The sequence below is a fragment of the Neomonachus schauinslandi genome, chromosome 1 (genome assembly GCF_002201575.2).
Source record: "Neomonachus schauinslandi chromosome 1, ASM220157v2, whole genome shotgun sequence".
NCBI classification, from domain to species: domain Eukaryota; kingdom Metazoa; phylum Chordata; class Mammalia; order Carnivora; family Phocidae; genus Neomonachus; species Neomonachus schauinslandi.
Genome location: NC_058403.1, coordinates 64,842,868 through 64,856,571, shown reverse-complemented (window position 1 = coordinate 64,856,571; position 13,704 = coordinate 64,842,868). Strand labels below are relative to the sequence as shown.

Below are 13,704 nucleotides of genomic sequence, written 5' to 3'. Positions count from 1 at the left end.
CAGGAACTGTAGTAGAAGGCATTGAGTATTAGTCTATGCTGCATGTGTTCTAGGTCTGTATGTTCATGTTACAAGGTCATGGGGGCTAGTAAAAATAATTTTCCCCCATATCATTAGGAACTTAGTTAAAAACTTAGTCTAATCTTTGGAGAGTATGATATGTGTGTGTATTAGCAAGAATTTTTCTTCCCTCCGATCTGAAATACTGCAGATTTCTATCCCAGATAAGAATAGTGGTATATGCAAAATCAGGTGGAAAGGAGCAAGTTGAATTTAATAAATGACATATATGATAAAGGGTTAGTATCCAAAATATATAAAGAAATTATATGACTCAACACCCCAAAAGTGAATAATCCAATTAAAAGATGGGCTGAAGATATGAATAGACATTTTTCCAAATAAGACATTCAGATGGCCAACAGGCACATGGAAAAATGCTCAACATCAGTTATTATCAGGGAAATACAAATCAAAACTACAATGACCTATCACCTGTCAGAATGGTTAAAATCAACAACACAAGAAACAACAGGTGTTGGTGAGGATGCAGAGAAAGGGGAATGAGCTTCTTTCACTGTTGCTAGGAATGCAAACTGGTGTAGCCACGCTGGAAACAGTATGGAGATTCCTCAAAAAGTTAAAAACAGAGTTATCCTATGATCCAGCAATGCACTGCTAGGTATTTACTCAAAGAATACAAAAATACTAATTTAAAGGGACACATGCACCCCAGTATTTATAGCAGCATTTTCTACAATAGCCTAACTATGGATGCAGCCCAAGTGTCCACCAACTTTTGAATGGACAAAGAGGATATAGTATATATACACAATGGAATATTAGCCATAAAAAAGAATGATATCTTGCCATTTGCAATGACATGGATGGAGCTACAGAATATAATGCTAAGAGAAATAAGTCAGTCAGAGAAAGACAAATACTATATGATTTCACTCATATGTAAGAATTTAAGAAACAAAACAAATGAGCATAGGTAAAAAAAGAGCAAACTAAGAAACAGACTGTTAACTATAGAGAACAAACTGATGGTTATCAGAGAGGAGGTGGGTAGGGGAATGGATTAAATAGGTGATAGAGATAAAGGAGTACAGTTGTGATGAGCACTGTGCATTGTATGGAAGTGCTGAATCACTATATTATACACCTGAAACTAATAGTATACTGTATGTAAACTAATTGGAATTTAAATAAAAACTTGAAAAGTATAAAGTACTACCTGGACCCAGAAATAAATTAGAGAGAGAGCAAGTAGGTTAAAATAGATGGATTGGCTGTTCTCTGTCTCAGAGTAGAAATTAAACACTTCTGAGATTGATGAATTAGAAGTAAAATACATGAGTCACCTTAATGACCACATCTATAACTTGGGATTTGATAATAGCAAGAGGTTACAATGACAGACTCCTGACAAGGTGAACAATATCATGAAAATGGGGAAAATTACTTTAGTATATTGGCAAAGAGTAAAGAAAAAGATAAGTAAAAAATAACAAAATATGTTATAAGAATTTAGATATGGAGATGTAAGCAAAGATATAAATCTAAGAAATCAAGAAGAAAAATTTGTAAGCCCTAATGCTTATTTTATATAAACAATTAAATGGAAAAAAGGAGGGAAGGGAAGAAGAGTTAAATTACTTTGAAAAGGAGTATAAAGCTGCAATATAATAACATGAAACACGGTTAAAGGTAACTGAAAGGAAAGAGAATATGTTAAATTTCTTGTAATAGGCAATGATATGGGGATGTCACAAAGATTTTAAAACATGGTATTGCTGAAGGTGAAATAATAAGTAGCAAAAGGTTATTTCACATACTTATATAAACTAATGAAAAGCATAAGAATAAATGTATATACTGAAAACACTGAGTATTAAAGGTATAGTGGGCCTTGAAAGATATTAGCCAATTAGATAAGGTATAAGAAACCAAGAAATGTGGCACAGAAAGAAGAGTACCACTGAGATCAGAACAGTACATTTTAATAAAACCAATATTAGAACTTAGAGGAAGAGACATAAATCCATATATGTATATAAAATTTAATCAAGTTTAATGTTGATAAATAGAATAGCCAGGCAGAATCAGTGATGATGATCTTATGGCCCTAATACTATATCCCTTTCAAAATACTGAAATATGTGCTGCAAATGAGCATAAAGTACTTTGGCTGTGACATTTTTTGGTAAAGATTTACTTATTTATTTGAGACAGAGAGAGCATGGTGGGGAGGCGCAGAGGGAGAGGGAGAATCTCCAGTAGACTCCCCACTGAGTGAGGAGCCCAATGCAGGGCTCAATTCCATAACCTTGAGATCATGAGCTGAGTTGAAATCAAGAGTCAGACACTTAACCAACTGAGCCACCCAGGTGCCCGTCTCTGACATTTTTAAATGACATAGAAAGTAGAACTCCCAGGCTGTAAGTCATTAAACAGAAATTTACTGAGAACCTACTCCATGTGCAGACAAAGCTCCTCCTTCATGATACCTATACTGTCTAGTAGAGAATCTTTAAAGCAATAATAAACAAATGGAAAATTTTATCTGTGTCAGAGCTATGAAGGAGAGGGGAAGGGAAGTATGCAAGTCTGTAATAGGATATTTGACCAAATTTTATAGGTAATGAAAAAAAAATTTTAATGAGGAATGATATCGGAGTTGTTTCTTACAGATAAGATGTTAATAAGAAGAAAAAGGAAGGGAAAATTAATACATGCAGAGAAGAGAGAATGTACAAAACTTCTGCATGTATAAGGGCTTAGAGAAGATCAGTAGGTCTAGAGTATAGAATGAGGGAAAATCAGAGTCAGGAAGAAGATAGAAGAGTAGGAGGATCCTGAGCTCACTTTTTCCCACAGACAAGATAACTACATCTGTGCAATTAACTCTGAAAATGATCTAAAGACTGGCAGAACAAACTTTCCTTAGTCAATTACAGAGAAGAGCCACACTGAAAAAGGTAAGAGGGGCAGAGATGTAGTTGGGAACCAGATCCCTGGTAAGACTAAACACAAATGAGAGGGATACCAAGCATGGGGAGGCAAGAAGATTAGACCCCACACCAGGCATCCCAGGCACTGGGGATCTGCACTGAGAAGACGAGTCTCCATTTACACAGGGCTTTAAAAACCAATGGGGCTTAACTCCAAGAAAGACAGAGGGAGATAGGAAACTGAGTCCCTGCCTTTAAAGATCCAGCATAATAAAAAACCCCAACTGAGACACAGCACAGAAGCAGTTGTTTGAAAATTTACTAATCTCAAAACGTGCAATGGAGGGACAGCGATCTTCAGGAGACTTCTCCAAGAACAAGTGTTGGTGAGTGCCGTTTTTCCTCACATCCCCCAGCCTAGATAGCTGGACACTTGCAAACCAGCCCTAACACTCTCCACATATCTTGCTAGAACTGTGTGCCCTACCCCATTCAACCCATCTGCAAAGCAGCCCCTGCCCCTTTACATCCTGCAATCATCCCTGGTAGGGACCAGTGCCACTCCAAAATGACTCCTGCCCTGGGGAGAGGGGGAGATAACCCCACACAGCAGCATACCTACAATTCCAGCAACCAAGCCTTTTAGCGACTATGCAGAGAGAGAGCCCTGCTGGTCAGTGTATCCACAGTTATGGTAGAGATTGCAAAAACCTAGTCTAGTTCCTGGCCTCACCCATCAACAAAAGCATCTGTGGGCCAAAAAGGGAGAAAGCCCTGGCATGGCGTGTGCCTCTGCAGAGGCTAATTGTAGACAGCGAGGCTGCCTGTTGACCCCACCCACCTACAAGGCAACAGAGACCTTGGGCCCCTCAACATCACAGGGACCAAACCCTGTCCAGTGCACCCAGAGCAGGCAAAGTGGATCATTGCAGCTGACTGGGTTAAGGACAGATGCTGCTCAGTCCACCCAACCCGTAGAGATTATACCCCAGGAACATCTAGCTCTGGTGACTAGGGGAAATATCACTAAAGGGCACCACAGGACCTCTTCTTCTTCTACAGAAGGCCACTATTTTGAAGACCAGGTGATATAGCTGACCTCCATAATACAGTAAAACAAACAGAGTTAGACAAAATGAGACAGAGGGATATGTCCCAAAATGAAAGAACAAAATCACAGCAAAAGATCTAAGCAAAGCTGAGGTAAGCAGTATGCCTGATAAAAATGCAAAGTAATGGTTATAAAGATATTCATTGGACTTCAAAAGAGAGTGGATGAATTCAGTGAGAACTTCAACAAAGAGACAGAAAATATAAAACAGAACCAGGCAAGATGGAAAATTCAATAATTGAAATAAAAACATATTAGAGGGAATAAACAGCAGATTAGGGTAGGCAGAAGAATGGATAAATAATCTGGAAGACAGGGTATTAGAAAGCAAGCAACCAACCAAGAATAATAAAAATTAAAACAGGTTAAGGGAACTCAGCAACATCATCAAGAGTATTAACATTCACAGTATAGGGATCCCAAAAGGAGAAGAGAAAGGAGGCATAAAACTTATTTGAAGAAATAATAGCTGAAAACTTCCCTAATCTGGGGAAGGAAACAGACATCCAGATACAGGAATCACAGAGAGCCCCTAACAAGATAAACCCAAGAAGGTCCATACCAAGACATACAATAATTAAAATGGCAAAAAGTAATGGAATTTTAAAAGCAACAAGAGAAAAAAAAAGTTACATAAAGGGAAATCCCATAAGGCTATCAGCTCAGTTTCAGCAGAAACTTTGTAGGCCAGAAGAGAGTGGTATGATATATTCAAAGTGCTGAAAGGGGGAAAAAAAAAACACGTGCAACCAAGAATACTCTATCCAGCAAAGTTACCATTCAGAATAGGAGGAGAGAGAAAAAGTTTCCCAAACAAAAGTTAAAAGAGCTCATCACCACTAAACCAGCCTTATAATAAATGTTAAAGGGAATTCTTTGAGTGGAAAGAAAAGGCTTTGACTAGAAAAAATTATGAAATGAAGAAAGTTCACGGGTAGAAGCAAACATGTAATGAAGGTAGTAGATTAATCACTTATAAAGCCAGTATGGAGGTTAAAACACAAAAATAGAAAATTATATCTACAAAACCAATCAAAAAATGTAAATTATGACATCATATACATAAAACATGGAGACAGATTAGAAATTTAATGCTTTTAGAATGTATTTAAACTTAAATGACCATCCAGTTAATATAGACTGCCATACCCATAAGATATTATATATGAACCTAATGGTAACCACAAATCAAAAACCTACAGTAGATACACACAAAATAAATAGAAAGTAATCCAAGCATAACACTAAAGAAAGCCATTAAATCACGAGAAGATCAGTAGGTCTAGAGTATAGAATGAGGGAAAATCAGAGTCAGGAAGAAGATAGAAGAGTAGGAGGACAAATTAGAAATTTAATGCTTTTAGAGAAGAGAGCAAGAGAAGAAGAAGGGGACAGAGAAGAACTACAAAAACAACTAGGAAACAATTTACTTTAAAGGGGCTAACTGCTCCAATCAAAAGACTTACATGACTAAATGGTTAAAAAACAAGGCCCATCTATATGCTGCCTACAAGAGACTCACTTCAGATCTAAAGACACATACAGACTGACAGTGAAGCGCTGAGAAAGCATAAAGCATGAAAATGAAAGCAAAAACAAAACAAAACCAGGGGTAGCAATACTTAGACAAAAAAGACTTTAAAACAAAGACTAATGAGAGAAAAAGTCACTACATAATGATAAAGGGAACATCCAAGAAGATGATATAACAATTTTAAATATCTATGCACCCAAATACATAAAGCACACATTAACAAACATAAAGGGAAAAAAAATTAAGTCATACGATAATAGTAGGGGACTTTACCACCCCACTTAAATCAATGGATAGACCATCCAGACAGAAAATCTAGAGGAAATAGTGCCTTTGGACACAACAGACCAAATATATACAGATATATACAGATCATTCCATCCAAAGCCAGCAGAATACACATTCTTTTCAATTGCACATGGAACATTCTCCAAGGTAGATCATGTTAGGCCATAAAACAAGTCTCAATAAATTTAAGAGGCTTAGTATCATATCGAGCAACTTTTCTAACCACAATGATATGAAAATGAAAATCAACTGCAAGAAAATCTGGAAAGAAAAAACATATGGAGGCTAAACAAAATGCTACTAACCAACCAATGGGTTCAACCAAGAAATCAAAGAGGAAATCAAAAAATACATGGAGACAAATGAAAACAAAAACATAATAGTCCAAAATCTTTGGGACATGGGGTGCCTGGGTGGCTCAGTCAGTTAAGCGTCTGCCTTCGGCTCAGGTCATGATCCCAGGGTCCTGGGACTGAGCCCCCCATCTAGCTCCCTGCTCAGTGGGGAGTCTGCTTCTCCCTCTGCCACTCCCCCTGCTTGTGTTCTCTTGTGCACACTCTCTTTCTCTGTCAAATAAATAAATAAAATCTTTTTAAAAAATCTTTGGGACACAGCAAAAGCAGTTGTAAGAGAGAAGTTTATAACAATACAGGCCTACCTCAAGAAATAAGAAAAACCAGGCGCGTGCGTGGCTCAGTTGGTTAAGCGACTGCCTTCCGCTCAGGTCATGATCCTGGAGTCCCGGGATCAAGTCCCGCATCGGGCTCCCTGCTCGGCGGGGAGCCTGCTTCTCCCTCTGACCCTCCCCCCCTCTCATGTGCTCTCTGTCTCTCTCATTCTGTCTCAAATAAATAAATAAAATCTTTAAAAAAAAAAAAAAAAGAAATAAGAAAAACCTCAAACAACCTAATCTTATAATTAAAGGAGCTAGAAAATGAAGAACAAACAAAGCTGAAAGCCAGTAGAAGAGAGGAAATAATAAAGATTAGAGAGAAATAAATAAAATAGAGACCAAAAAATCCACACACAATAGAAAAGATCAATTAAACCAGGAGCTGGTTCTTTATTTTTTTTTAAAGATTTTATTTATTTATTTGACAGAGAGACAGAACACAAGCAGGGGGGAGTGGCAGAGGAAGAGGGAAAAGCAGGTTCCCTGCTGAGCAGGGAGCCTGAGTTGGGGCTTGACTCCAGGACCCTGGGATCATGACCTGAGCCGAAGGCAGATGCTTAACCAACTGAGCCATCCAGGTGCCCCAGAACTGGTTCTTTAAAAAAATAAACAAAACTGATAAAACTTTTAGCCAGACTCATCAAGGGAAAAAGAGGGACGACTCACAAAATCAGAAATGAAGAAAAAATAACAACCAACACCACAGAAATACAAAGGATTATAAGAGAATATTATGAAAAATTATATACCAACCAATTGGACAACCTGGAAAAAAATGGATACATTTCTAGAAACATAATCCTCCACAACTGATTTAGGAAGATAGAAAATTTGAACAGACCTGTTACTAGTAATGGAATTGATTCAGTAGTCAAAAACTCCTAACAAACAAAACTCCCCACTAGACAGCTTCATAGGCAAATTCTACCAAATATTTAAAGAGTTAAGCCTTTTCTTAAATGATTCTAAAAAATAGAAGAGGAATGAGAATTCTAAATTCATTCTATGAGGCCAGCATTACTGTGATACCAAAAGTAGACAAAGACACTACAAAAAAAAATTTATGGGCCAATATCTCTGATGAACATAGATGCAAGAATCCTTAAACAAAACATTGGCAAACCACATTCAGTAATACATTAAAAGCATGACTCACCATGATCAAGTTAAATTTATTCCAGGGATGCAAGGATGGTTGGTATTTGCAAATCAATCAATAAGATACATCACATTAACAAGAGAAAGGATAAAAACCATATCACCATCTCAATACATGCAGAAAAACATTTGACAAAATACGACATCCATTCCTCATAAAAATTCTCAACAAAGTGAGTTTAGAGGGAACATACCTCAACATAATAAAGGTCATATATAAAAAACCCACAGCTAACATCATACTCAGTGGTGAAAATCTGAGAGCTTTTACTCTAAGATCAGGAAGAAGAGAAGGGTGTCCACTCTTGCCACTTTTATTCAACATAGTACTGGAAATCCTAGCTGCAGCATTCAGACAAGAAAAAGAAAACACATCCAAATTGGTAAGGGAGAAGTAAAACTGTCATTATTTGCAGATCCATGAGACTATATATAGAAAACCCTAAAGACCCCATCAAAAAACTACTAGAATGGATAAATGAATTCAGTAAAGTTGTGGGATAAATAATATACAAAAATCTGTTGCATTTCTATACACTAATAATGAAGAAGCAGAAAGAGAAATTTAAAAACAATCCTACTTAAAATTGCACCAAAAAGAATAAAATACCTAGGAATAAACTGAACCAAGGTGATGAAAGACTTGTACTCTGAAAACTATAAAACATGATAAAAGAAAGATGACACAAACAAATGGAGATCTTCCATGCTCATAGATTGAAAGAGTATCATTAAAATGTCCATACTACCCAAAGCAATCTTCACATTTAACTCAATCTCTATTAAAATACCAACAGCATTTTTCACAAAATTAGAAGAAAGAATCCTAAAATTTGTATGGAACCACAAAAGACCCCAAATAGCCAAAGCAATCCTTTTTTAAAGATTTATTTATTTATATTGGAGAGAGAGAGACTGGTGGGGAGGGGCAGAGGGAGAGAGAGAATATCAAGCAGACTCCCTGCTGAGCATGGAGCCCCATGTGGGGCTCAATCCCCCAACCCTGAGATCACAACCTGAGCTGAAACCAAGAGTCAGATGCTTAACTGACTGTGCCATCCAGGGACGCACCCAAAGCAATCTTGAGAAAAAAGAACAAAGCTGGAGGTATCTCATCAATTCCAGATTTCATGATATACTACAAAGCTGTAATAATCAAAACAATATCGTACTAGCAAAAACAAAACAAAACAAAAAAAACTCAGACACATAACCTAGTCCAACAGAACAGATAGAATGCCCAGAAATAAACCCATGCTTATGTGGTCAATTAATCTACAACAAAGGATGCAAGAATATGCAATGGGAAAAAGATAGTCTCTTCAAAAACGGTGCTATGAAAACTGGACAGCTACATGTAAAAGAGTGAAATTAGACCACTTTCTTACACCATACACACAAAGAAACTCAAATTAAAGACCTAAATGCAAAACCTGGAACCATAAAGCCTCTGGAAGAAAACATAGGCAGTAATTTCTTTGACATCTGCTGTAGAAACAGTTTTCTAGATATATCTCCTCCAGCGAGGGAAACAAAAGCAAGAATAAACTACTGGGACTACACCAAAATAAAAAGTTTTTGTGACAGTGAAGGAAACAATCAACAAAATGACAAGGCAACTTACTGAATGGGAGGAGATATTTGCAAATGATATATCTGATAAAAGGCTAATATCCAAAATACTTAAATAACTTACACAAATTAACATCAAAGAACCCCCACAAATAATCTGATTAAAAATGGGCAGAGGACTTGAATAGACCTTTTTCCAAAGAAGACCTACAAATAGCCAATAGACACATGATAAGATGCCCAACATCACAAATCATAAGGGAAATGCAGATCAAAACTACAATTAGATGTCACCTTACACTTGTCAGAATGACTAGAATAAAAAAGGAAAGAAATAACACGTGTTGGCAAGGATGTGGAGGAAAAGAGACCCTAGTACACTATTGGTGGGAATGTAAATTGGTGCAGCTACCATGGAAAACACTATGGAGGTTTTCCAAAGAATTAAAAATAGAAATACCATATGACCCAGTAGTCCTACTACTGGGTATTTACCAAGATATATGCACGCTATGCTTATTGCAGCATTATTTCCAATAGCCAAGATATAGAAGCAACCTATATCTATCTATTGATCTATCTACCAAATATTATTCAGCCATAAAAACTAATGAGATATTGCCATTTGTGACGACATGGATGGGACTGGAGGTATTATCCTAAGTAAAATAAGTCAGACAGACAAATACCATATAATTTCACTTACATGTGGGATCTAACAAACAAAACAAGCAAAGAAACAAAAATACTAAACTCATAAATACAGAGAACAAGTTGGTGATTGCCAAAGGGGAAACAATGGGCTAGGTAGTTATATCTGTTTTATCACTTTAGGGGATTAAGAGGTATAAACTCAGTTATGAAATATGTAAGTCATGGGGATGAAAAGTACAGCACAGGGAACATAGTGAATAATACTGAAATAATACTGTAATGCAACAGATGGTAATTACACTTAATTGTGGTGAGCACTGAGTAATGTATAGAATTGTTGAATCAATATGTTGTACACCTGAAACTAATATAACATTGTGTTAAATATACTTCAATTAAAAAAGGAATAAAGTGAGGGAAAATCAGTTTCATGCCTATCATCATTTACAATGAAAATGTGTAGCAAGAAGACAGTGTTAATCAATTTCATCTACTTTTACTGTCCATGTAATGGAGGTGAGATCACCACTCTAATAGCAATATTTTATATTTGTTACCATTGCCTACAACATAACAAGGAAGAAAAGAAAGTGAAAGAAGGCCTCCATCTTCTCTACCCTCCAGATCCTGCTCTTCTGTATTATTGCTACAATAGTTCAATAATATTTTTATCATGTACCATTTTCCTTTAGTCAATAGTCTAGCAGATGGCCATATAGTACACTGTACAAATTTTCATAACAATTGTGTTTGCTTAGGTTAACAGCAGAAACGTGATCCATTTTATGTGTCCTGAGTCTCCAAATACATCTTTCCAAACATCAGGTGTTGCCTTTAAAATAAGTTACAATTTTGTGTTTCCTAAACTCTCCTGGTTTAGTTTTCATTATTGAATCAATTACATTTCTACAATTCTAGCATAACAATATTCCACACAAAGAATATTTAATCATCTAACATATACTGTCAGTTATCTATAACGTCTTCCTGTATTTTAATTGTAATGAATAGAGTATAAAAATAGTGTCAATCTGTAAATGAACAACTTACTTGCTTTGTGTCAGATCAACTACAATGAGATCTTTTTCCAGAAGTACTACAACAGCATAAGGTTCTTGAAATTCTACAAGTAAAAAATAGAAAGTGGAAGTTTTCATATTTCATATTTTATAAAATCACCAAATTTTCATTTCCTTTATCTCCTTACAAATGTTATTTAAATGATTTCAGAAGACCAAAATATGAGCCAACGTAAGAAGTAACAAAGAGCACTTTGAAAAATACTGTTGTGTTTCTCAGACTTAATGTTTAAGATCATTATAGGGAATATGAAAATGAAAAGTTGAATAGGCATAGAGTTAAACATTTCTCAATAATCATGAGGTGGTGATAGCAGATTATTTGGAGAGTCTGTCACCTCCGTCTCACAATTATCTTATTCTTCCATAACCTTCCATTTTAGATCTGATTTTATAGGTACAAGGAGATGTTCTAAGGAAATAGTAGTTCTGCCTTCCTGAGCTGTGATACATTTTCACCTCCCTATGAGAGCAACACTCCTTATACCAAAAAATTTAATTTCAATTCAATGTGATTTAACATGTACTTAAAGATATGTCCCTAAGCGTATATACCTCAAAAAGGCAAGGAATCTGAGGGATAGTCTAGGATTTTCAAATTCCTAAACTTTAACCGCCCCCCTCCTCCTTTCAATATGTTCTAGCAACTATTCTCAGAACAAAGGATATATGGAAAATAAAATTGACAAGGTCCTTATTCTCATGGAGTTTACATCCCAGGGATGTATACAAACCATGAAGAACTAAACAAATAAGATAAATTCACAGAATAATGTGAGCTATGAAAAGAATTCTTTTCAAAGTTAATAGTATAAGAAATGACTTGTGGTTGGTGGGAGAGCACTGATTTAGCTATTGTGGTCAGGGAAGACACTGCTTTCCATCTATAATAGGGAATAACAAAGGAAAGGCACAGTTAAAGTGTTCTCAATTTAAGGAAAAAGTATTTACAAAAACATCTTACATACACGATATTTGATTCTCAGCTAGAACAGGTATTACTATTTTTCATTTCATAGAGAAAACTGAAGTCCAAAGAGATTATGAGATTGGCACAAATTTACAAAGCTAGTTAACTGAAAAAGCTGGAACTTTACCTTCTGATTCTAAATTCTCATTTGTTTTCATTATTCCAGCAGTTTCTACTAGCTACCTTAAGTAAAGCTCAACAATCACGTGGTGGGAATTTTATTCAGGGTATTCAAGTCTTAGGTGGGAAACTGGAAAAGATGGCCTTCATAGTCCTTCACAAGCCTTTAGAGTCTTGAGAAGCTGTAGAACCTATCATATTTATAAGTCACATGCTACAAGAGAAAAACTAGAAACAGAAACCCCAAAACTGAGGAGTATACCCTTGTTTGGCATGTCTATGTGACAGTATGCAGTCTTCATACTGTTTGCCACCTAATCTGTTCTCAAATTGAGGCTTCTTCCACCTTTCCCTGATCTCTTAGAGCTGTTTTAAGTTTTCAACATTATTTCAGCACTTTTGAATTTAGGGTTTTTAGGGTTTGGGGTTTGTTTGTTTGTTTGTTTGTTTTTTGGTTTAGTTTTCAGTTGAAGGAACACTGGAGTTCTATACTACTACATTTTTTCTTTGTCTTCTCTCCAGGGTAATCATTGATTGGGAAGCAACTGCTACAAAAATAAAATAGCTGAGACACTAGCATGAATAAGCAAAATTCATAATCATTTTAGGTAGTTATATCTATTTTTTCACTTTAGGTAGGTACATCTGTTAGATTAGTATTGTTTCTTTTCAAATAATAAAAACTGGTAGCAAAAGTTTCACCTTTGTAGAAATACCTGGTGTACTGTAGTAATCTCTGAATAAAAAGATTTCCTTAGGAGTCAGTCAGTATTAGGTTCAATTTTGTGTCTATTATTTATTAACAGTTTGATCTTAAGCAAATTCATTAACTTATTAGCTCAATTATATTAATTCAATTTCTTTATCCATTGATATGGCAAAATAATAACTACCTTAGACTATTATGAAGATTAGATGTATATGGAGATGTTTAACGCAAAGCCTGGCACATAGTACATGCTCAATAGATGCCAACAGTATCACTTCCTCTATTAGATTGGTTTATTTTTGAGCAGGCTCAGTATTTTAACCTTAGCCCCCTACAGGTAAAAAGCTCTATACCAATTACTATTTCTCTGAAGAGAAATGCATTAGTTATGATGCTTGTAGAGGACCAGATACAGTTAAATGTAAATGTGAAATTGATGAATTCTGAGTATAGTTACTTAGTTACTCTGGGCAATACCCCCTGAGATAAGAGGCATTTGTGTTCTTTGAAAAGCAAGTTGAATTGAATTGTCAGATGTCACAAATGATTTATCAATATTAAAAACTGTTAATAAATTTATTTGTGTAACATATGCGTAAGATTTATCACTATGTGGCTGCAAAGAAGAATGAAGTTCCATATTTGCTAGTATGGAATCATACTCAAAATACACTAAGTGAAAAAAAGTGTAATATGGAATAGCACATGGAATATGTTCTCATTTGCACAAAAAAGAGATAATGTATACATAGATAAGTACACTTGGGCATATGCATAAACTTTTTGGGAAAATACATAAACTTAGAAATAGTCGCTTTTGGAAGGGTAGTAAGTTTTCATTATATACTAATGTGGATTGTAGGATCTTTTCTGTCGCTT

General features: G+C 35.7%; 1 protein-coding gene across 1 annotated transcript in view; it reads right to left on the bottom strand.

The window, feature by feature from the left end:
• STXBP5L (syntaxin binding protein 5L) overlaps nucleotides 1–13,704 on the bottom strand; it is a 419,146-nt gene that overhangs the window by 158,842 nt on the left and 246,600 nt on the right. Inside the window, exon 12 of the mRNA XM_021692509.1 lies at nucleotides 10,998–11,070. Coding sequence (XP_021548184.1) covers nucleotides 10,998–11,070 — 73 coding nt within the window. The remainder of the gene's footprint in view (nucleotides 1–10,997; nucleotides 11,071–13,704) is intronic.